General features: G+C 44.4%; 1 protein-coding gene across 1 annotated transcript in view; it reads right to left on the bottom strand.

The window, feature by feature from the left end:
* Positions 1-24,063, bottom strand: part of LAPTM4B (lysosomal protein transmembrane 4 beta) — a 177,430-nt gene extending 153,367 nt beyond the window's left edge. The window contains exon 1 of the mRNA XM_030190188.1: positions 23,945-24,063. Coding sequence (XP_030046048.1) covers positions 23,945-24,037 — 93 coding nt within the window. The 5' untranslated portion in view covers positions 24,038-24,063. The remainder of the gene's footprint in view (positions 1-23,944) is intronic.
* Positions 24,064-25,653: the final 1,590 nt, after the last annotated feature.

Below are 25,653 nucleotides of genomic sequence, written 5' to 3'. Positions count from 1 at the left end.
TTGAATGGTGGACCACCATGAAAGACACAGAGCTAAAAAGTGCAAAAAGCAATGGCAAACTTCTACACTGTGTTCTGCTAAGAAAAAGGCACTGCGGTTGTGATCACCCAAACTTCAAATACCCAGAAAACAGTAAAGCAGGTGAAATAGAAACTCTCTCTCTCTCTCTCACACACACCTAGGTAATGGAAAATTCCCCAGTGAGAATGTTGGTTTATCTTACACTGTTCATTCTTTAAAGAAAACAAGCTCATGTTACCAAGAAACTGATATCATATTTATCCTACAGTTACAGTTTACCAGTAAGGTCAGTCTGTATTAATTATAAGTTGTCCTTTTGATATTAAACCTGCTCAGTTTTAAATCTGAAAATAAATGTAAGGTGGGAATTTATTTCTCATTCAGAATTAAGCTTTGATGTCCAACCAAGAACAGTTGAATATAGAACAATATAAAATGTCAAATCATTTCCCAAACATCACCTACAATAAACAGGCTGAAAATTAGAATCACTATTATCTAATCACACAAAATTCTAATTTAATAGCTCAGCTACTGCTGGGAAGAGCTACAGGATGTCAGGGACAAGCTGTGACCACTACAAAGAAAAGGATTAGTTAGTGTTGGGTTTTCAACCCAGTTCTTGAGCATACCCACACAGCTGAGTTTTTCAAGTTCTTCATAATGAATATATATGAAATAAATAGATTTGTATACAGTGCAGTTGCAGTCAATGTGTGCAAATATCATGCATATTCATTTTGGCGCCTGATAACCAGACTGATAGGGTATATCCAAGGACTGGATTTAATAGACATATCTTTAAGATGCAAATATTGTTACAAAATGATTGTATAGCCACTCAAAATGACTAAACTATGTGGAGCAGCCTAATGATTAGTGCAAGTCACTTAACTCTCCATTGTCGCCCCAGGTACATCACACAGAACTACTTTCTTTTTATGCCTCCATCCACTGGTGGGTGTGCACAACAAACCTATTGGTCTGGGCTGGTCTGGGATGGATGCAAAGGGATAAAGGAGATGAAAGGGATGTGGTAATTGAGTAAGAGGAGACAGAAGAGAAGAAGAAAGGTTCACAGCAAACACCTGGTAGATCAAAAAAGAACAAGGATGCCACAGCTCATCAGGATTGAAGCAGTGTGTCACAGAGGCACTGAAGGACAAGACTGCAAGCTAGGCATGACAAGATAAAAAGCACAGAGATAGTAGAGGAGTCACATTGGGACTGAATAAAAACCAATACAAGTAGCTAAGATGGGGGACCAGCAGAAAAAGAGGTTTGTAGCTAACGTATGTAAACAAGAGGTTGTTGGATAAAATTAAGCAAGCATGCAACTTAGAAAAGAAGAGACAAGGCTTCATTAGATTGTAAGCTCCTTTGAGCAGGGACTGTCCTTCTTTGTTAATTGTACAGCGCTGCACAACCCTGGTAGCGCTTTAGAAATGTTAAATAGTAGTAGTGCTGAGAGGGATCAAATATGGAGGTAAAATATGAACATGTATTCCATATTTTTAGAAACAACACTCATATTGCATAGTCAATTCACACTACAATGGCAACTGTTTGTGGACTGTTGCTATGTTTACAAACAACACTACTATTGTACTTGAAACCGCTATGTTAAAAGTCATTCTTAAAAAAAAAACCCAAAAAACAACACTTAACAGGTCAGTTTCAATTCATGTAAAATCCCTGGACAGTAGAATACCACCCAGTGAAAGTACATATTTTAATGTTAATGTAGTGCTTCTCAACCCTCTCCTGGAAGCATATCTAGCCTGCCGAGTTTTCAAGATTACTATAATGAATATACATGATAAATTTGCATATATTGGAGATTCATGGTATGCAAAGCTTTCTCATGCATATTCAGTGTGATGATCCTGAAAACCCAGTCATCTAGATGTGCCTGGAGGAGACAGCAGGTGTAAGTAAATGTGAGAATAGGTCAGAATTCACCACAGGTGTGGGAGGTAAACATGGATAAGGAAAAGGTAATGGCACACGCTCTGAATATTATAACTCCAAGGACCATGTCCAAACAGCTGTCGAAGTTCACCCTCAGTGTCTGTATACATTACCATAAAAAAAGGAATTTATAGAAATAATAAAGTTTATTTACACAGCTACTTACATGAATACATTATTTACAAGTATGGGAAAATGACATAAGAAATGTTTAGGAATAAAGTTATTTGAAATAAAACTCAAAATCAGTTAGTAAGCTTTATCCTATAGGCTACTGCCTAGTTTGTCACCCCAAAGACAAAGTTTGACCTCGCAACCTGCACATATTACCACTGTCACTTGGACACATGTTTTACCCTATAGGGTAATGTGTAGTCTGTCATCCTTTAGCAATCATACATAAACAGTGGATGGAATATATCAACTCTTTCACTAAAGTGCAAAAAAGGAACTGATATTTTCCATCCACTGTTTATGTATGAGTGTTTATACTAGTGGGTTCAATGGATGAGTCTCTTGTTTGTTATTAGATAGACCCTTTAGCAAAGGCAAAATCTGACCATACAACCTGAATGTGTTACCTGCGTCACTTGGGCACATCTAAAGCAGCAGGGTTGGTCTTCTTGAAGGAAGTGCTCCCCTCTGGAAGGTTTGGGTACTTGGTGTGTTGCTGGAAGATCAGAAGAAAGTCTGATGAGTTTACAGAGGCTAAGGAAGGCAAGGGCAAGAAGATGAAGCTGCCTTCCAGCTAGAGATGCCTGTCTTCATACCATTTCCGGTAGAAGTAACGTATAGTGTTTGGATGACATTTCAGAAGGTGATTGGCTGATGAGATCACAGAAATGTGTTCCACATAATTTGAGATGCATTGCTTAGAATTTTGGCTCCACACAGTCTTTTTATTCGTACTGCTTTTCTTGGAACTCCGACTCTAAAGAGACTAAGGGGGTCAATCTAACATTTGGCAATTAAAATTCAATGCAAAGAAATGCAAAGTGATGCACTTAGGGAGTAGAAATCCAAAGGAGACGTATGTGTTAGGCAGGGAGAGTCTGATTGGCACGGACGGGGAGAGGGATCTTGGGGTGATAGTATCTGAGGACCTGAAGGTGACGAAACAGTGCGACAAGGCGGTGGCCGTAGCTAGAAGATTGCTAGGCTGTATAGGGAGAGGTGTGACCAGCAGAAGAAAGGATGTTTTAATGCCCCTATATAAGACGTTGGTGAGGCCCCACCTGGAGTATTGTGTTCAGTTTTGGAGGCCGTACCTTGCGAAGGATGTCAAAAAAATGGAAGCGGTGCAAAGAAAAGCTACAAGAATGGTATGGGATTTGCGTTCCAAGACGTATGAAGAGAGACTTGCTGACCTGAACATGTATACCCTGGAGGAAAGGAGGAACAGGGGTGATATGATACAGACGTTCAAATATTTGAAAGGTTTTAATCTGCAAACGAATCTTTTCCGGAGATGGGAAGGTGGTAGAACGAGAGGACATGAAATGAGATTGAAGGGGGGCAGACTCAGGAAAGATGTCAGGAAGTATTTTTTCACGGAGAGGGTGGTGGATGCTTGGAATGCCCTCCCGCGGGAGGTGGTGGAGATGAAAACGGTGACAAAATTCAAACATGCGTGGGATATGCATAAAGGAATCCTGTGCAGAAGGAATGGATCCTCAGAAGCTTAGCTAAAATTGGGTGGCGGAGCAGGTGGGGGGAAGAGGGGTTGGTGGTTCGGAGGCGAGAATAGGGGAGGGCAGACTTATATGGTCTGTGCCAGAGCCGGTGATGGGAGGCGGGACAGGTGGTTGGGAGGCGGGAAAAACTGCTGGGCAGACTTATACGGTCTGTGCCCTGAGAAAGACAGGTACAAATCAAGGTAAGGTATACACATGAGTTTATCTTGGGCAGACTGGATGGACCATGCAGGTCTTTTTCTGCCGTCATCTACTATGTTACTATGTATGTAATCTGTTAATGTCATCCTGGGTACTTTCCTTGGAACTCTGGCTCCGCAGAGAGACTAGAGGACCAATCTAATCAAAAAGCCACTTTACACTTGCATCAGCCAGACTACTCAACAGTGACAATATGTTTAGGCATTCAAAAGTCTTATGTCAGCAAAATTATAGCAACTCTGTATTGTGAAGCACTGGGCATTGCAAAAATCGATGACGTATCACAGGTATACTCAGTCAAAATTTGTGACATGATGGCAGGGCTCATACCCTTACAACTGGTTTAATGAATGTAAGTCATTATCATGCTACTGTTATTCATTAAGGAGACCTTCTACTAAGCTGCATTAAGCAGCTAATGCAGGATTTACAGCACAGTAACGAAGACCCCGGCTATTGTCAACTTTGCTAACAAGACAGCAGCTGCAGTATAATCCTCACGTTAGCTATCTAATATAGGAGTACTGGGATCTGGACATGACTTGGGAGGATGGAGCAGTGGGTGTCTGTCACAAACGCTAATAGGGCAGCCGAATTTACCATCACCTCAAAAGCCGATGGCACTGATGATCCCTAGCAGTGGTCTAGTGATACTACCAACAGTACCATAAAACTACTGCTAGTGGTAATCTGCATCAATCTGGCCAACAGCTGAAGAGGATTGCTCCCTGAGGAGAATCGGGGTTGGGGTTTTTGGTTAGGTGGATTTACTGTTGGGGGCTGGGCTTTTCATAGAGGCAGGGTGAGGTGCGATTAGGGGTGGATCAGAGGCTGGGGTTTGTACTAGAGGGTTCAGGGGTTGTGCGGAGGGTGGACCATGAACCAACTGCGCCACCCCAGCCAGCTGTCAGTGTCACAGCACCAAGGCTGCCTTACATGCCTGGGCTGATTAGCCCTTGCTAGCAGCACTACCATGTAATGCGGCACCCCTGTGCTATCTGCTCTGCGAGGAAAACAAAGGGCATGCCCCCTACCTTTACTGCACAGGCTTTGGCATATTAAGTTTCGCAGTAAGGGACCCTTTTACTAAGCAGTGGTAAGCCCATAGCAGGCTTGCCGCTTGCCAATCCGGATCTAGTAGCCCGGTGGTAGTTCCCATCCTTGGCGAGAGCCATTTCCAGTGCTACAAAAATATGCCCTATTTTTGTAGCACTGGAATTTAACTGGCAGTAATCAGGTAGCGCTGCACGTTGTCCCATTACTGCCGGGTTAGCATGGGAGCCCTCCGCACACCCATTTCTTTTTCCCAAAAATGGACAGCTTTTTACCCGCTGAGGTAAAAGGGGGCCTCAGCACGTGCTAGCGCAGTCCCCCTTTTACCGCAGCTTAGTAAAAGGATTCTAAATATGCGGTAATTGCAAATATTACCATAGTTTAGTAGAAGGACCTCTAAATTACATAATAAAACTCCATATCGCATAACTTTTTTCTAGTCCTAATCTGGACACCAATGTACATTTTCAGAATTATTCAAACTCATTCAAGGACAGATCCTTTGTGGAACTGCAAAGGTTATTCGGGTTCTAGATGTGATGAATAATAAGTAGCATTTATTATTTAGGGAAACTGATAGGAGGTTAAAGCTAAGCTAATATAAGTGCTCTAATAAATTAAACCAATCTAATGAACCATGACTGGTGTGATTCAGAAAGAATAATATGACCACTAGCTCTGGATGTCTGTGAATAGTGAAAAATAGCTTTCAAAGGAACTATTCCACTAAGACAGTTTATGTCATTTCCAATGAGAACATAAGATGCAACCAAAACAAAAGAACAACAGCACCCAGCATCCTGTCTCTGACAGTGGCCAAATCAGATCATAAGTACCCAGCGGATCCCAAAGAATAAATCCAATTCCTTAATACTCTCACCAGGATAAGCGGTGGCTGTCCCAAATCTACATCTTTAATAATGGTTTATGAATTTCTCAACTACAATTTGTAGAGGAATGGAGGAAAAAAGTATCAGAGTACAACAAATCACACACTGAAAGCTCACTCCATCAAAAGCCACATTCTACCTTTCTTGTAGTAACATAGGAGGAAGAAGCCTCAGAATGCATGAAAGCGTAACATTTTAAAAAGCTTACTTGACCACTTCACAGGGGAAAAAAAACCTCCTGAGATTACTGTCTCTTATATCAGACAAAACCAATTTTTTCACAGCACTCAACTTCACTTTAATTACTGCCCAAGACAAAAGAAAGGGAAAAAAGCTGCTTATCTGGTATTTGTTGGTGGCCAGCGTTTCCTAGTGCTCATCCCACTGCCTCAGGGAAACTTTACATCCAGGAACTTGCCATAATTGTTTTTAAACACAGCTATGGTTTAGATTTAGGTTTATTAGAACTTGATATACCACTAAATACAAACAGGTCATAGCAGTTTTCAAAACACTATACAATAAAATTTTACAAAGTAACTCCATTTTTAGACAGGATAGATCCAGTCATACAACTCACAAGACCCTCATATCACATTACCCCGTATCGTGACCCCTCCCCTTATAAATACATCCTGATCGATATACAAGACGATTTAACCGGACAGAAATGGCTGCTGACCAGTTAAATCGCTAGTTCAGGGTTATCCACTAATTTTCAGAGGCACTTAGGTACTAACTGCTAATTTTCAGTGGCAATAACTGGTTAAGTGCCGCTGAAAATTAGTGGATAACCCTGAACCAGCTATTTTGGGGCCATTCCAGGAGTGGAGTCAGCAGTCGGTCAGTTAAGGGCCAGCCAGGGTAATCGAATAAACGGGACTGCATAAAACACAGTTCTATCTTTATGCCGTAACCCACAGCAGCTTAAGTTCTGAATATATTCTTAACTGGCTGTGCGTTAACCAGCTCTGCATAAACCAGATAATCAACACTGAAGCCTGGACACGGCCTGGCATTGAATATCCAGAATAACGCCAGCAACGGTCAGCAAAATGCTAACTGCCACCAGCTAAATATTTACCCCAAATTATCCCAATATCTCATCCTATCTCACAATAATTAAGTAAATCTGTGGTACCCAAACATAGAACAGCTGGGCCAAAGGCCTGTGTAAAGTAAAACATTTTCAGCAAAACTTTAAACCACTTTAAGGAAGCCTCCTTACAAATAGAAGTCAGAGGGTGATTCACACAAGTATGGAACCAGCTAAAAGAAAGCACTCTCTCTAGTAACAGCCCTTCGAGCTGTAGCGAATGCTGGAATTTTCAAACAACAATCATTTACTGACCTCCAACTTCTTGTAGGTGTATATGGTATGGCTAATAAAGCCAAATTCCCAAAAAAGTAAAATAATTCACACTTCACCATATACAAAACACACTAGTGCCTCTTGAAATTAATCAATCTACTATACTTTTACTCTCTGGAGGAAAAAGGCCTCAGTTTTCGCTGAAGATGAACTTTTCTTGGTTCTGGAACTTACTTGATTTCTAGTTTTACACGCATCCAGCCATTTCGTTTCTATCACTGGCCAAAACCCTCCCAACAGAATTCAGTATTATCTAAATCTTTTATTCATTAATTCATTCTTCTTCATTTTTATATACCTTTAAAAATTATTGCTTATATATGTAGAAATTCCACACAATAGTATTAATTAATTGCTTCCCCAAAAAAACAATATGTGATGCTTTTTTAAATTCTTCATATGCAGGAAGAAAAGAAGGCGGGACATTAGGTATGAAGAGAAGGATGTAAAAGAGGGAAGCACGAACGGACATCCCCTGAAGGGGATGGTAAAATGGGTCCCTGTCGGAATCATCTTTGAGAGTTAAGTGCGTCTTTTCTTCCCGCATATGACGAATTGTTTGTTGATTTTAAAACATAATGTATTGTTTAGGGGAGGAAGCGATTAATACTATTGTGTGGAATTTCTACATATATAAGCAATAATTTTAAAAAGTATATAACAATGAAGAAGAATGAATCAATCAATGAATAGATTTGGATAATACTGAATTCTATTGGGAGGTTTTTGGTCAATGACAGAAATGAGATGATGTGTCCATCATGAGAGGCAGTATAGCAATGATCAAATAAACATATACAGTGGGGGAAATAAGTATTTGATCCCTTGCTGATTTTGTAAGTTTGCCCACTGACAAAGACATGAGCAGCCCATAATTGAAGGGTAGGTTATTGGTAACAGTGAGAGATAGCACATCACAAATTAAATCCGGAAAATCACATTGTGGAAAGTATATGAATTTATTTGCATTCTGCAGAGGGAAATAAGTATTTGATCCCCCACCAACCAGTAAGAGATCTGGCCCCTACAGACCAGGTAGATGCTCCAAATCAACTCGTTACCTGCATGACAGACAGCTGTCGGCAATGGTCACCTGTATGAAAGACACCTGTCCACAGACTCAGTGAATCAGTCAGACTCTAACCTCTACAAAATGGCCAAGAGCAAGGAGCTGTCTAAGGATGTCAGGGACAAGATCATACACCTGCACAAGGCTGGAATGGGCTACAAAACCATCAGTAAGACGCTGGGCGAGAAGGAGACAACTGTTGGTGCCATAGTAAGAAAATGGAAGAAGTACAAAATGACTGTCAATCGACAAAGATCTGAGGCTCCACGCAAAATCTCACCTCGTGGGGTATCCTTGATCATGAGGAAGGTTAGAAATCAGCCTACAACTACAAGGGGGGAACTTGTCAATGATCTCAAGGCAGCTGGGACCACTGTCACCACGAAAACCATTGGTAACACATTACGACATAACGGATTGCAATCCTGCAGTGCCCGCAAGGTCCCCCTGCTCCGGAAGGCACATGTGACGGCCCGTCTGAAGTTTGCCAGTGAACACCTGGATGATGCCGAGAGTGATTGGGAGAAGGTGCTGTGGTCAGATGGGACAAAAATTGAGCTCTTTGGCATGAACTCAACTCGCCGTGTTTGGAGGAAGAGAAATGCTGCCTATGACCCAAAGAACACCGTCCCCACTGTCAAGCATGGAGGTGGAAATGTTATGTTTTGGGGGTGTTTCTCTGCTAAGGGCACAGGACTACTTCACCGCATCAATGGGAGAATGGATGGGGCCATGTACCGTACAATTCTGAGTGACAACCTCCTTCCCTCCGCCAGGGCCTTAAAAATGGGTCGTGGCTGGGTCTTCCAGCACGACAATGACCCAAAACATACAGCCAAGGCAACAAAGGAGTGGCTCAGGAAGAAGCACATTAGGGTCATGGAGTGGCCTAGCCAGTCACCAGACCTTAATCCCATTGAAAACTTATGGAGGGAGCTGAAGCTGCGAGTTGCCAAGCGACAGCCCAGAACTCTTAATGATTTAGAGATGATCTGCAAAGAGGAGTGGACCAAAATTCCTCCTGACATGTGTGCAAACCTCATCATCAACTACAGAAGACGTCTGACCGCTGTGCTTGCCAACAAGGGTTTTGCCACCAAGTATTAGGTCTTGTTTGCCAGAGGGATCAAATACTTATTTCCCTCTGCAGAATGCAAATAAATTCATATACTTTCCACAATGTGATTTTCCGGATTTAATTTGTGATGTGCTATCTCTCACTGTTACCAATAACCTACCCTTCAATTATGGGCTGCTCATGTCTTTGTCAGTGGGCAAACTTACAAAATCAGCAAGGGATCAAATACTTATTTCCCCCACTGTACAAACATATTTCTGATTTAGACGTCTCTAGTTTTTTTTAGTCTTTTGGACTCATTGCAATTCATACAGACACAATTACAACATCTGCTCTTGATTTAGTGCTCTGAGATACCATCACCCCCAATATTCAAATCTATTTAACCACTGACTGGTTAAATAGTGTTTTGGCACCTAACCACGAATACTGAGTGCAAAATAACTGATTATCTCTGCTGAATATTCGTGGTCAGCACCAAAAGGTTAATTGGCTATACTGTGCAATAACTGGCAATATTCAGCGCTGACCCTTAGTTCAAATCGTATTTGTCTACCCCCACCGGACTTGGCGATCACCTTTACGGTAATATGTAAGCCACATTGAGCCTGCTAGTGGGTGGGAAAATGTGGGATACAAATGTTACAAATAAATAAATAAATCGGACCACATAAACAGCAGTCCTATTTTTGCCCACTATTAACTTAACTGGCCAGCACTGAATATTTGCTTAGATGGTAAAAAAAAAAAAAAAAAAAAAAAGAATATTCAATGCTGGTCACTGGAAACGGTCCGAGTTGTGTATATGGGGTCAGCGTCAACCGGCTGAATATCGGCCCCAATGTCTATAGCCAAACCATATTTGTCTCTAATGCTATAACACCATACAAGCCAAGCAGGATTGGGCTGGCTAATTCTTAGTTGTAAGACATCCTACGGAAACCAGATATTGCAGGGATTAGTATTAATGACTCAGCAAGACACACTGAGTGAATACAGGGGTACTATGCTGATCAGGCCACTCTCTGAATATTAAAATCTCATGGAACTTATAAAGAGCAGGGATGCTAATCTACGTAACGGTTATCTCCAGCTGTGGAATCTAGTCTACTGAAATTTACCCATAGGAATAAATCAACTAGACTCAGAAAATACACTTCCCCTTTACTTAATGTACATATTCCTTGCTCAACACTGTTTGGTGCTTTTGATAAAGGTGCCATAGAAATACACTGAAATAGCAATTAGTGGGAGTCAGGTGTTTTGACAAGGAAGTTATTAAGAGGCCTAAATATTAAAGTGCACTAACTGTTACTGTGGCAGTGTGTGCTAATTTCCATGTTAAGAGCCCATGGGGCAGGGGCATAGCTACGTGGGGCCACGGGGACATGGGCCCACACAGATTACGCCCTGTCCCCCTCTACATTTGCCCCCCCCCCCCCCCGCCCCATCAGGTACCTTGTTTGCTGGCAGGGGTCCCCAATCCCCGCCAGCCGAAGAGGCTTCTTCAGAGCTGGTTGACTCCGGCACCTTCGTTGTGGGATCATCTGTTTAGCAAGTTTACTTGGAGTCCAGAGAGCTCTATGTGTCAGGTAAAACATGGATGCGATATAGATGCAGATCTAGTAGTATGTGTAGTTCTAAACCAAAATTTATTCCATAGTTGTTCATCAAGTTGAAGATTTAAATCATGTTCCCAGGATTCCATAATATTAATAGGTGCTTTGAATTTTGCTTGTTGAAATATTTTGTACAATTTGAAGGCAGCTCCTTTAGATAACATTGACGTTCTACAAATTTGCCAGCAACTAGGAGGATCAGTAGAAAGTTTAGTAATGTCAGTAGCAGCAGTTATGCACTGCTTAAGTTGTATCCATTTATAGTGGTGGGTATTAGGAATACCAAATTTCAAACATAGCTGAGGGAAGGGAACCCAGGTTTTGTCTTTTATAATATCATTTAATGACCATATGCTGGCTTTTTCCCATAAAGGCCAGTTTATACAAGCTTTGTTAATTTTAAAAGTAGAATTGTTCCATATTGGGGTAAATATAGAATGTCTTAGTGGCTTTTTAACAACAGTATCAAGTTCATTGAATACAGTATTAAGAGTTATAAACATACCATTCTTATTTAAATTAGCATATTGAGACCATGAGAGGTAATGTAAAAGGCACATCTTTATGTTTATGAGTTTCTATATAGAACCTAGAAGAGTAATTAAGTAGTTCTTCTTTAAGCAAAAATACTGAATTTTGTTTCAGGAGAAAAGACATGTGGTAGTCATAAAAACTAGGAAAATTTACTCCACCATTTACCCTACATGTCAACGGACTTACCAAAGACCCTTTTTCTTTTGCATGTTTGCTGATCTATTGATTTTCTTGAATAGAATTAAATTACCTTATCTGTGGTATGAGAGCAATAGATACAAGTATTTGATTCAGGGGAGAACTTTGGAAGGCAGAGAGGTTTCTGTGGCCCCTGTCTGCCAATCTCTCTCGCCCTGTTGACAAGATACCTTATGCAACTCTAAAATAAGACCAGCTTTACTGGCCACTTATACAATGCATTTTACTTTTCAGAATCTACTTTTTTCAACCCCTAAATACAGTACTTGTATTTCTCCTTGGAAAAAAGGAGTTAAGCAGTGGGTTATTTTACTATCTCTGTGCTGTGCACTGCAACAACTGAGTACTCCAATTATCTGCACTCACATTTCCAAAATATTGCTAATTGTAACACTGTAATGATCTTTTCAGAATTTCATCAAATGAGTTTCCACAGCACATTCTTTAGCTGATGGGCTGTGTCTTCAGCATAATCCACCCATCAGATAATGTTAGAATGGATTGTGTGCACTCATACATACCAGGAGAACAAAGATGACAGGCCTTTTCTGGAAAGGACTGATAACATTCTGTTTCAGCATCGCTTTCCCTACACACAGGTGCCTATGAGAGGCTGTGCTACAGTACTTGATATTAACAAGTTAAATAATTAAGTTAATGCACAATTAAATCAATGAGCTTATCAAATCAGTTATTTTCTATTATACTATAATCAGGACTTAATTTCTGGTGAATGACATGAGACATAAGTTCTTTTCAGATGCCAGAGCAGCAGGGATGTTCTGCTGATACCCCCCCCCCCCCCTTTCCCAGTAGCTTGTAAGAAAGAGGAGGAAGAGGGAGTGAGTCAGAAGCAAAGCTGAGACAGTCACTGTACTCCCTAATTCAGCCCCTCTTTTCCTGTTGCTCTTGCTCCTGCCCCTTCCTCCCCTCCCTCATCTCTACTTCCTTCATTGTCTATAAATTAAGTTCTGACTATATTATTTACAAGACAGTTCATTTTTCATGGCACAGACATTTAAAGGAAAGTTCTTATAGACCTATCAATGGACGAATTCATCAAGACGTAGTAAAAGTTCACCCTTTATCGTATCTTGATGCCCCGTGGGATTCAGCAACCTGCAGGATCCCAGTATCACAGGTTGCTGAATCCTGGGCCAAAAGAATAATGTTGCTTGTGAGCTACCTCAAAAGCAGGATTATTCTGTCCTGGAACATCGGGCCTTGCAAAGTCATGGCCTGCAGCTCCGGGTACCCTCCCTGACATATGGTTAGTGCAAGCAGGGCAGTTGCCCTGAGCCATCATTACACAGGGAGAGATAACAGCCTACTAACATCAATCCTGTTCTACACAAGAAAATAAGGACAACTTCTTTAGCAAGGTCCTCTCTCCAAGAAATATTGGGGTCTTGTGGCAGCTGCAAGTGATGTAATTATCGGGGTGGAGGGAGAGGCTAAAAATAGGATTCCACAATTCCTCTGCATGAAAATACCAGTATCTTGTCATTGGCTTCGTTGGATCTGCTTTTGCTTAAAGGCAAATATTTCTCAGACAAAGGTTCAAAGTACTTGAGTTTGGCACACACTCATTTAAGTTATAGTTTGGGGATAGAAATCCCTTGCAGACCCATAACTCCAGTCAGCAGAGCCTGAGAACACTATAGTAAGAAAGTTTTCACATTCAAATTAATTCTTAGCACAATACATACAAGAAAATTATGAGGAGTGGCCTAGTGGTTAGGGCGGTGGACTCTGGTCCTGGGGAACTGAGGAACTGAGTTTGATTCCCACTTCAGGCACAGGCAGCTACTTGTGACTCTGGGCAAGTCACTTAACCCTCCATTGCCCCAGGTACAAATAAGTACCTAAGCCGCATTGAGCCTGCCATGAGTAGGAAAGCGCGGGGTACAAAACAAAAGTCGCAAGTCGCATTTAAAAACTTTCCAAACAGAAAAAAACACACATTTGCATTAGTCATGTGTACCTATGATAAAATGAGGAAAATGTTTTAAAAAAGGCAAACGTTTTAAATCAGGAATAGACACTGTTTAAAAAGGTAAAATTATGTATCATACCTGATAATTTTCTTTCCATTAATCATAGCTGATCAATCCATAGACTGGTGGGTTGTGTCCATCTACCAGCAGGTGGAGATAGAGAGCAAACTTTTGCCTCCCTATATGTGGTCATGTGCTGCCGGAAACTCCTCAGTATGTCGATATCAAAGCTCCACCCGCAGGACTCAGCACTTAGAGAATTACACCCACGAAGGGACACTCTGCCCAGCTCACCACCGCCGAAACGGGGGAGGGGAATTAACCCAGCTCATCCCCACACAAGTGGGGGAGGGGAATCCGTCCAGCTCATCCCCGCGGAGCGGGGGAGGGACACCACACCCGCCGATGCGGGGGGATCTGGCTTATCCTGCAACCGCAACCGCGGGAGGAGCTGACTGACCCTAACACCGCCGAAGCGGGAGGGGTACAAAGCTGCCCTACAGCCGCACGAAGCGGGAGGGAGTGCCGGCAGAATTTAAATCTCAATCCAGCCCCGTAAAACGGAGGGGAGAGGAATGCAGCAGCTCACTGTAACACAAACTCGTCTCAACTCTTGAAGAATCCAAGTGAAAGAAGAACTTGAACACGAAGTCCTCCTGAAGTAACTAAAGGCTAAACTTGAACCTAAAATTCAACCAGAATATAAACAGTACAGATATCTGGGAGGGGCTATGGATTGATCAGCTATGATTAATGGAAAGAAAATTATCAGGTATGATACATAATTTTACCTTCCATATCATCAAGCTGATCAATCCATAGACTGGTGGGATGTACCGAAGCAGTACTCACCCAGGGCGGGACATAGAAATCCCTGACCGCAACACTGAAGCTCCAAACCGGGCCTCCGCCCGAGCAGCCACAGTCAAGCGGTAATGCCTGGCAAAGGTATGGGCCTTCCCCGCGGCCAGCTAAACCGCTGCAATGGCTTCCTTGCCCATCTTGCCACTGTAGGCTTAGAAGCCTGCAGACCCTTACGAGGACCTGTAAACAGGACAAACAGATGATCCGATTTCCGGAAATCATTGGTCACTTCCAAGTATCTGATGATGACTCATCTCACATCCAGAAATTGAGAGCAGAGTATTCCTCTGGGTAGACCTCCCTACGAAAGGAAGGGAGACAGAGCTGCTGAATCACATGGAAGCGAAAAACAAACTTGGGCAGGAAGGAAGGCACTGTGCGAATAGTCACTCCTGCCTCAGTGAACTGCAGAAAAAACTCTCGACATGAGAGTGCCTGGAGCTCGGAAACTCTTCTGGCTGAAGTGATAGCCACCAAAAAGACTGCTTTCAACGTCAGGTCTTTCAGAGATGCCCTCGACAAGGGTTCAAAAGGCGGCTTCTGCAATGCTCTTAGCACCCGGTTGAGATTCCACGCAGGCACCACTGAGTGCAGAGGAGGGCGCAGGTGATTAACTCCCTTGAGAAAGCGCACCACATCTGGCTGCGAAGCCAGGGAAGCACCCTTCAGGCGGCCCCTGAAGCAAGCCAGAGCCGCTACCTGAACTTTCAGGGAACTGAGCGACAGGCCTTTGTCCAGACCTTCTTGCAGGAACGCCAACACTGAAGAAATTGGAGCAGTGAAGGGAGAAAGTGAGCCTGCTTCACACCACGCTGCAAAGATACGCCAAACCCTGGCGTAAGCAGTAGAAGTAGAGCGCTTCCTCGCTCTCAGCATAGTGGCGATGACCTTGTCTGAGAAGCCCTTCTTTCTCAGACGCTGCCGCTCAAAAGCCAGGCCGTAAGACCAAAGGGGGAGGGATCCTCCATCACCACGGGACCCTGATGTAACAGGCCCTGCTCCACTGGCAGCCGCAGAGGATCGCCGACTGAGAGCCTGATCAAGTCTGCATACCAGGGACGTCTGGGCCAATCCGGACCCACCAGGATTACCCTGCCGGGATGCTTTGCCACCCGGTCTAGCACCCTGCCCAACATGGGCCAGGGCGGGAACACATAGAGAAGCTCTTGTGTCGGCCACTGTTGGAGAAGAGCATCTACTCCCAGGGATCGAGGGTCCCGTCCTCTGCTGAAAAAGCGCGGCACTTGGCAATTGGCCGATGACGCCATCAGATCTAGGCTCGGCTGGCCCCAGCGCTTCGTGATGCCCAAGAACACCTGAGCAGATAGCTGCCACTCTCCGGGCTCCAAGGTATGGCGACTGAGAAAGCCCGCCTTGACATTCATGACTCCGGCAATGTGGGCCGCTGACAGCTGTTCCAGGTTCGCTTCCGCCCACCGGCATAGATTCATGGCCTCCTTGGCTAGAGGGGCGCTCTTGGTACCTCCCTGGCGGTTGACATAGGCCACAGCCGTGGCATTGTCCGACAGGACCCGTACAGGCTTCAACACCAGTACCGGGATGAACTCCAACAACACCAACCGAATGGCTCTGAGTTCCAGGAGGTTGATAGACCACTTGCCTCTGCAGGAGACCAGAGCCCCTGCGCTGTCCTTCTCAAGCAGTGGGCTCCCCAGCCCATCAAAGAAGCGTCTGTCGTGACGACAATCCACTCCGGGGTCACCAGAGGCATTCCTGCAGACAACTTGTCTGTCTGCGTCCACCAGCTCAGCGCCTTGCGCACTGCTGGGTCCAAGGGAAGGCGCACAGCATAATCCTCCGACATCGGAGTCCAGCGCAGCAGCAGAGATTGTTGTAGTGGTCTCATATGAGCCCTGGCCCAGGGCACTACTTCCATCGTGGCCGTCATAGAGCCCAACAGCTGCACGTAGTCCCAAGCCCGAATAGGAGAGGCTACTAGGAACTAGTCCACCTGAGCCTGAAACTTGACAATCCGATTGTCTGGCAGGAACACTCTGCCCACTTGGGTGTCGAATCGAACTCCCAGATACTCCAGGGACTGAGTCGGGCGCAGCTGGCTTTACTCCCAGTTGATGATCCACCCCAGGGAGCTCAAAAGAGCAACCACCCGGTTCACAGCTTTGCCGCACTCTGCATAAGAGGGGGCTTGGATCAACCAGTCGTCCAGATAAGGATGGACTTGAACTCCTTCCTTCCTCAGGAAGGCCGCGATTACCACCATTACTTTGGAGAAGGTCCGCGGAGCAGTAGCCAACCCGAACGGGAGGGCTCTGAACTGGAAGTGTCGGCCCAGTACTGCAAAACGCAGAAAGCGTTGATGAGGAGGCCAGATGGGAATATGCAAGTACGCTTCCTTGATGTCCAAGGATGCCAGGAACTCTCCTGCCTTCACTACCGCTATAACAGAGCGGAGGGTCTCCATGCGAAAGTGCCGAACTTTCAAGGCCCAACTGACCCCTTTGAGGTCGAGGATAGGCCGTACAGAACCTCCTTTCTTTGGTATCACAAAGAAAAAGGAGTAACATCCCTTGCCAAGATGATTTTCTGGCACCGGAACGACCGCCCCCAGGCGGATCAGATTGTTCAAGGTCTGCTGCACTACCACAGCTTTGACCGGAGACTTGCAGGGAGAGAGTACAAACCCGTCTTTTAAGGGTCGGCAGAACTCTAGCTTGTAGCCGTCTCTGATGACTTCCAGCACCCAAGCGTCTGAAGTTATTGTGGTCCACTCGCCCATAAACGAGGACAGCCGTCCTCCAATCTGCACTGGGGCGTGGACCAAAGCCCCGTCAATGGGTACGAGACCCTGGGGGAGGACCGGAGGGAGCACCTCCGGGACGGCGGTCTCTGCGAAAGGAATGCTGCTTGGGGGAGAAGTTCCTCTTGAAGGAAGAGGGGGCAGAGGAGCCCGACCTGCCCGGGCGGTACCGACGGGCTTCCTGAAACCGTCCTCTGGAGGTACCAGGGCGAGTACTAGCCCGAACCCTGACCTCTGGTAACTTCTTGCCCTTAGACGTGCCGAGATCGGTCACGATTTTGTCCAGCTCGACCCCAAAGAGCAGCTTGCCTTTAAAAGGCAATCTAGCCAGGCGGGATTTAGAGGCGTGGTCAGCAGACCAATGTTTCAGCCAAAGCCACCGCCGCGCAGAGATTGTCTGAGCCATGCCTTTCGCTGAGGCCCTCAAGACATCATACAGCAAGTCTGCCAAATAGGCTAAGCCCGATTCCAGGGCCGGCCAATCAGCCCTCAAGGAAAGATCCGAGGGGAAAGCCCGCTGCACCATAGTCAGGCACGCCCTGGCCACATAGGAGCCGCAAATTGAGGCCTGCAAACTTAAAGCAGCTGCCTCAAAGGACGACCTTAAGGCCGCCTCTAATCTTCTGTCTTGGGCGTCCTTTAGGGCCGTGCCACCTTCCACCGGCAACGCCGTTTTCTTAGTCACCGCAGTGATTAAAGAATCCACGGTAGGCCACAGATAGGCCTCACGTTCCCTTTCAGTCAAAGGATAGAGGCGGGACATAGCCCTAGCCACTTTAAGGCTCGCTTCCGGGCCATCCCATTGAGCCGCAATTAAGGTGTGCATGGCATCATGCACGTGGAAGGTTCTAGGCGGGCGCTTCGTCCCCAGCATAATGGCAGAGCCAACAGGGGCTGAGGGAAAGACGTCCTCCGGAGAGGAAATCTTCAAAGTGTCCATGGCCTGTACCAACAGGTTGGACAAATCCTCTGAGCTAAAAAGCCGCGCTGCAGAGGGGTCATCCGCTCCATCCGAGCGGGGATCCGTCTCCTCCAAGGAATCCGCAAAGGACCGTTGGGAGACCTCAGATACGCTGCCCTCATCTACATCGGAGGAGACAAAGTCCTCCAAGGCCTGGGAATCAACCCGAGGGCGTTTACCTCTGGGAACCTCAACCTCTTTACCAGACGAGGGAGCAGGGGCAGCGTTTTGCATAAGGAAGGCCTGATGCAGCAGCAAATAAACTCGGGGGAGAAACCCCCCAGACTGTGTACTTCCGCAGCCTGGGCAACAGCCCTAGACGCACCCTCAACCGGCGCTCGCAAGAGCGGGGGAGAGACATGCTGCGCATCCAAAATGGCGTCCGGCGCAACACTCCGCGAAGGAGCCGCGCGGGAAGAACGGCGCTTAACTTTAGCCGCTTTTGTGCCGTCGCCCAAATTAAGGGCGTTCATGGCATTAATGTCTCCAACCTCAAGGGCGGCCCAAGAAGAAGCCGTCCGAGCCGCGTGGCCGGCCAAGATGGCGGAGGCGAGGAGCGGGGGATGGGCGTTTATGGCGGGAAAAATCGCCACGCCGGAGGAAGGACCGGGACATTCATCGGCCACGAAACTGTCACCCAACAAGGGCGAATCAGGCTTTAAGACCCCCGCATCCCCTCTAGAAGCGCCCAAGCGATCCGGGGAGCGACTCTTTACGCCCTCGCCCTCCGACGCCATATGCCACGTGGAGATAAATCGGGGAACCCCCTGCCCGCTATAAAAAGGTAAAAATTACCTGCTGTCCGCTCCGAGCTGTAACGACCTGGTGTCCCAGTGAGTAGCTGCAATAAACGTTTAAATAAACGTCGAAATAAACGCCTTTAAGGACGTTCAAAATTTTTTTTTTTTTTTTTAACGGAGCCAGCGGGAGGGGGGAGAAAAGGAGGGACCTGGCACCACCAGGTTTGCACTTGCTCAAAAGAGCCCTCAACCCCAGGCACTCAACAAAACCTAAGAATTAGGCTTGGAGGCCTAGCCAGAGCTGCTGCTGTGTGTGACCACCACCTGCTGAGATAGAGAACATACTGAGGAGTTTCCGGCAGCACATGACCACATATAGGGAGGCAAAAGTTTGCTCTCTATCTCCACCTGCTGGTAGATGGACACAACCCACCAGTCTATGGACTGATCAGCTTGATGATATGGAATAACATATTGGAAGCCCAGAACAGATGTATTCCACATATTAATAAAGGTGGAAAGAAGTACAAATGACAGCCAGCATGGTTAAAAGGAGTAGTAAAAGAGGCTATTAAAGCCAAAAAACAAAACAATATCCTTCAAAAAAATGGAAAAAAGATTCAAATGAAGAAAACAAGAAATAATATAAGCACTGGAAAGTTAGATGCAAAGTATTGACAATGAAGGCTAAAAGAGAATACGAAGAAATGCTTGCTACAGAGCTGAAAAGTCATAGTAATAACTCTTTCAGTTTTATCAGCAGCAGAAAGCCTGTGAGGGAATCTGTGGAACAGTTGGATAATCAAGGAGAAAAGGGGCACTCAGGGAAGACAAGACCATTGTAAAGAGACTGAATTAATTCTTTGCTTCGGTCTTTAGTGAAGAATATGTAAGAGATCTACCTGCTTTCAAGAATGAGAATGCAGAGGAAATGAAAGAAATCTCAGTACACCTGAAAGATGTACTGGGCCAAATCGACAAATTAAAAAAGTAGTAAATCACCTGAACAGATGGTATACACCTTAGAGTACTGAAAAAACTCAAACATGAAATTGCTGATCTGCTGTTAGTGATCTGTAACCTGTCAATAAAATCATCTGCAGTACCTGAAGGTTGGAAGATGGCCAATCTAGTACAGTTTTTTAAAAAGGGTTCCAGGGGTGATCTGGGAAATTACAGACCACTAAGCCCGACGTTAGTGCCACGCAAAATAGTGGAAACTATTATAAAGAATAAAAATACTGAATAGACAAACATGGTTTAATGGGACAGAGTCACCATGGATTCAGCCAAGGAATGTCTTGCCTTACCAATTTACTTCTTTTCTTTGAAAGTGTGGATAAATATGTGAATAAAGTTGAGCCGGTTGTTGTAGTGTATCTAGATTTTCAAAAAGCTTTTGATAAAGTCCCTCATGACAGAATCCTGAGAAAATTAAAAAGTCATGGTTAGGATACAATGTTCCATTGTGGATGAGGAACAGATTAATGGATAGAAAACAGAGGGTAGGGTTAAATTGCCATTTCTGTCAGTGGAAGAGTGTGTGTGAATAGTGGCATGCCCCGCTGCTATTTAACATATTTATAAATGATCTAAAAGTGGGAAAGAGTGAGGTGATCAAATTTGCAGATGATACAAAGCTATTCAAAGTTGTTAAAACACATGCAGACTGTGAAAAACTGCAAAAAAGCAGATGAAATTTAAGGGTCCTTTTACTAAGGATCGTTAATAGATTTAACACACATTAACGATTAGCATGCGATAAATGCTAAGAAGTCCATAGGAATAAAATAGGTTTCTTAGCATTTGGCACACGCTAATCGTTAGCGCATGATAAATCCATTAGTGCTCAAAATGTTGTCCCAAGACTGGAAGGCCTTCCAAATCCATTAGTGCACCTTAGTAAAAGGAGCCCTTAAAGTGGACAAATGCAAAGTGATGTGCATTAGGAAAAATAATCCACATCATAATTACCTGATAGAATCAGCACCCAAGAAAAAGATCTAGGTATTATCGTAGACAATATGCTGAAATCTTCTTTAATAAAGCGTACCACAAAGATCAACAAATGTAAACATGCACAACGCGCACATCCATATTCAGAACTGTTTCTTAATATCTGCTTGTATACTATGACTTCGTTTAGTTTGTTTGTTTTATTAACATCATGCTGACCAAGATCCTGTAATACCAAATATTTATCTACTAACATTCTTCCACTACTCATGATGTATTGTAAGCCACTTTGAGCCTGCAAAGAGGTGGGATAAGGTGGGATACAAATGCAACAAATAAAAAATAAATAAATATGTATCTTAGATGGGTTAGTAAAGTTTGGGAAGGAAGATCTGCTCATTGTTATAAATGTGGGACTGAGGAGGGAACTTGTTTTTATTGCTGCAGCCCTGGTCATCTCCCTGCTACTGCTATAGAGACTCTCCCTCCTCCAGCAACCACGTGCTAATAGTGTTGGGCAGACTTATACGGTCTGTGCCAGAGCTGGTGGTGGGAGGCGGGGCTGGTGGTTGGGAGGCGGGGATAGTGCTGGCCAGACTTATACGGTCTGTGCCAGAACCGGTGGTGGGAGGCGGGACTGGTGGTTGGGAGGCGGGGATAGTGCTCGGCAGACTTATACGGTCTGTGCCAGAGCTGGTGGTGGGAGGCGGGGCTGGTGGTTGGGAGGCGGGGATAGTGCTGGCCAGACTTATACGGTCTGTGCCAGAACCGGTGGTGGGAGGCGGGACTGGTGGTTGGGAGACGGGGATAGTGCTGGGCAGACTTATACAGTCTGTGCCAGAACCGGTGGTGGGAGGCGGGACTGGTGGTTGGGAGACGGGGATAGTGCTGGGCAGACTTATACAGTATGTGCCAGAGCTGGTGGTGGGAGGCAGGGTTGGTGGTTGGGAGGTGGGGATAGGGCTGGCCAGACTTATACGGTCTGTGCCCTGAAGAGGACAGGTACAAATAAAAAGTAGCACATATGAATTTATCTTGTTGGGCAGACTGGATGGACCGTGCAGGTCTTTTTCTGCCGTCATCTACTATGTTACTATGTTACTATTCAGTGTGTGGTGATAGACAAAAAAGCAAACAGAATTCTATGAATTATTAGGAAAGCGATAAATTATTAGCAAAAAAATACTATAATGCCTCTGTAATGCTCCATGGTGTAAACTCACCTTGGGTATTATGTGCAATTCTGGTCGTCATATCTCAAAAAAAATATAGAGGAATTAGAAAAGGTTCAAAGAAGGGCAACCAAAATGATTAAGGGGACGGAAAGGCTTAAGAGGTTAGAGTTCTTCAGTTTGGAAAAGAGATGGCTGAGGGGGATATGATAGAGGTCTACAAAATCCTGAGTAGTGTAAAACAGGTAAATGTGAATCGATTGTTTATTCTTTCCAAAAGTACAAAGACTAGGGGACACTCAATGAAGCTACATGGTAATACTTTTAAAACAAATTGGAGGAAATATTTTTTCATTCATCAAATAGTTAAACTTTGGAACTCGTTAGAAGCGGATGTGGAAACAGCGGTTAATGTATCTGGGTTTAAAAAAAGGTTTAGACAAGTTCCTGGAGGCCAAGTCCATGGTCTGCTATTGAGATAGAAATGGGGGATGCCACTGCTAGCCCTGGGATTTAGCATGGAATGCTGCTACTATTTGCGTTTCTGTCAGGTACTTGTGACCTGGATTGGCCACTGTTGGAAAGAGGATACTGTGCTAGATAGATCATTCTCTGCCCCAGTATGGCTAGTCTTGCGTTCTAAAAATTATAACTGAATCAAACCACAGAGCATCTGAAACTACTCCACAATCAGTGTGTCACATTCTTAATAAATCCTTCAAAAAGCACATCATGGATAAGAAGGAGATAAGTGCTTAGTTGAGTATAATACCTATTCTCAGACAGCAAAATTTCTCATGGCTCATATGGCCCTGTCAAATGTCAATTATTCCTATGACAGCACATCCCTATGCTCAAGCAATAGAATAGCCAAATATTTCTATTTCAACAGTGAATAAAAATATTTGGGAAAAGGCTGCGCTAGACATTCGTGTATGTGTTGCATTAAAAAGTAAAAACAGAGTTGAACTAATCTAGTTAAAAGCAAGCAATCAGACTGATGAATCAACTCATTACTAGTCCCATTAAATTAATGTACTTAACCAAAGTACTGGAAGAACTAAAATACCTTTATTTTTATTTTTTTAAGTATTTGTTACTAAAGGAAGCCTAAAGGAAGAATTAAGTTTCCTAACTAAAGATATACAATTCTCCTTTAATTTATTTTTGACTATAACGTTCATTCTCAATTAGAACTATGTAAGCAAAAGCCAAAATCGAAGAAATATGATTTTGCAAAACTGTTTGTAAGTTGCATAAACATTCATTGATTACCTGGCTTTATTTTGCTGGTCTCCTGCTAATCAGATTATTATAAAGAATTACGTTTCTAATAATAAAACAACAGAGAACAATCTCCTCATATGGATATTGAACCGAGTTCAGGTTTTGGAGTACAGACTATTTTTGAAATAAGGGCTACAGAGCAGCATTTAACACATCCCCAATGAAGCATCATTGAATACTCTATAAAAATCAAAATTAAACTATTTTATTTACATCAATTCGGGAAATAGGCATTTCAGGTTAACCGTTAAGGACTGAAATATAATCAAAAGTAAATAAAAGATGCATCACCAAAGCGTAAATTTCCTGCCCTTCTTTAATGCCGCATTATTTTATTTACACAAGGTGCAACTGATGTCAGCTATTTTCCCCACTCCCCGTGGAGGCGCAAGGAGCTAATAGACTAGCTACACTACTACCAGCTCCGGATTTTTCCCTCCTCCTGCCGCTGCACCTGGAAATCGGAAGTAAAAAGGAGCGCGCCTTACCAGATACCAGAGCGCGAGGATGATGGTACCTGTGCGGACATGGCAGCACAGGCAGCAGCTATTGGTGTAGAAGCGAGCCCAGGGTGCGTTCATCTTTATGGTGCTGCACCTGCACGAGTCGCCGTCTCACGAGAATGGCAGGAGAGCACGCGGGTAGCCGCCGGAGAGGCAGAGTCACGTGACCCACCTCTGCTGGCCGCAGCGTCACGCGCTTGTCCTCTCCTCTGCAGCACTCACGTGTCCTGCTGTCGCGCCAGGGTGAGCAGAAGGGCAGAAGCGGCAGGTTGAGCCGCGTTTACAGGAAAGAAGCTCAACCTTGTATGAAACCGGGTCCGGTGTCAAAATGATTTCTGTGTCGGGCGCATTCCATTAAAGGGTTTGTAAGTGGAGGAAAATTGTTGGAGGAGGACATATATCCATGTTAAACTGTTTTACTGTCGGGATTAAAAGAAAATCTCTGCAATTTCTGGCGGGGAGGGGGAGAACACAACAATAGCCATACTTGGTCAGACCAATGGTCCATCTTGCCCAGTATCCTACTTCCAACAATGACCAATCCAGGTCACAAGTACCTGGCAGAAACCCAAATAGTAGCAACATTCCATGTTACCAATCCTGGGCAAGAGGGCTTCCCCCATGTCCTCAACAGGAGACAATGGACTTTTCCTCTAGGAACTTGCCCCAACTTTTTAAAATACATGATAGGCTAACACTTTTACTACAGCTTCCAGCAAGTGTTCCAGAGCTTAACTATTTTTTGAGTGAAAAAATATGTCCTCCTATTTATTCAAAAAGTATTTCCATGTAATGTCATTGACTGTCCCCTGGTATTTGAATTTTTGAAAGAGTGAAAGATCAGTTCTACTCCACTCAGGATTTTGTAGACCTCAGTCATATTCCCCCCACCCCACCTATCTCTTTTCCATACTGAAGAGGCTTAACCTCTTTAGCATTTTCTCATATGGAAGTAGTTCCATCCCCTGGAGACAGGGAAGAAGTGGGAAACTACAGACCGGTTAAGTCTCACGTCGGTGGTAGGAAAAATAATGGAGTCGCTGCTGAAAGAAAAGATAGTTAACTTTCTAGAAACCGACGGGTTACAGGACCCGAGGCAACATGGCTTTACCAAAGGAAAATCCTGCCAAACGAATCTTATTGACTTTTTTGACTGGGTGACCAAAGACCTGGATGAGGGACGTGCGCTAGATGTAATCTACTTGGACTTCAGCAAAGCCTTTGATACGGTCCCCCACAGAAGACTCGTGAATTTGCTGAAAGGGTTGAACTTAGGACCGAAAGTGGTGAACTGGATAAGAAACTGGTTGACCAACTGGTGGCAGAGGGTGGTGGTAAATGGAATCCGCTCGGAGGAAAGGAAGGTGAGCAGTGGAGTTCCTCAGGGGTCGGTGCTGGGGCCTATTCTATTTAATATATTTGTGGGAGATATTGCTGAAGGGTTGGAAGGAAAGGTGTGCCTTTTTGCGGATGACACGAAACTAGCCAATAGAGTGGATACCCTGGAGGGATTAGAAATGATGAGACGGAATCTCTGAACGTTAGAAGAATGGTCGAGGGTCTGGCAGTTAAAATTTAATAAAACAGTATAAAACTGGAAGCAACTCCAGTAACTCCCCCAGAACTTTGCTCAGAGTACTACTTATATACAAAAGCCTCAATAATGCTCATAAAATTGACTACTCATAGGAGTA

Source organism: Microcaecilia unicolor, chromosome 1, assembly GCF_901765095.1.
Source record: "Microcaecilia unicolor chromosome 1, aMicUni1.1, whole genome shotgun sequence".
NCBI classification, from domain to species: Eukaryota; Metazoa; Chordata; class Amphibia; order Gymnophiona; family Siphonopidae; genus Microcaecilia; species Microcaecilia unicolor.
This window is presented reverse-complemented; position numbering and strand designations above follow the sequence as displayed.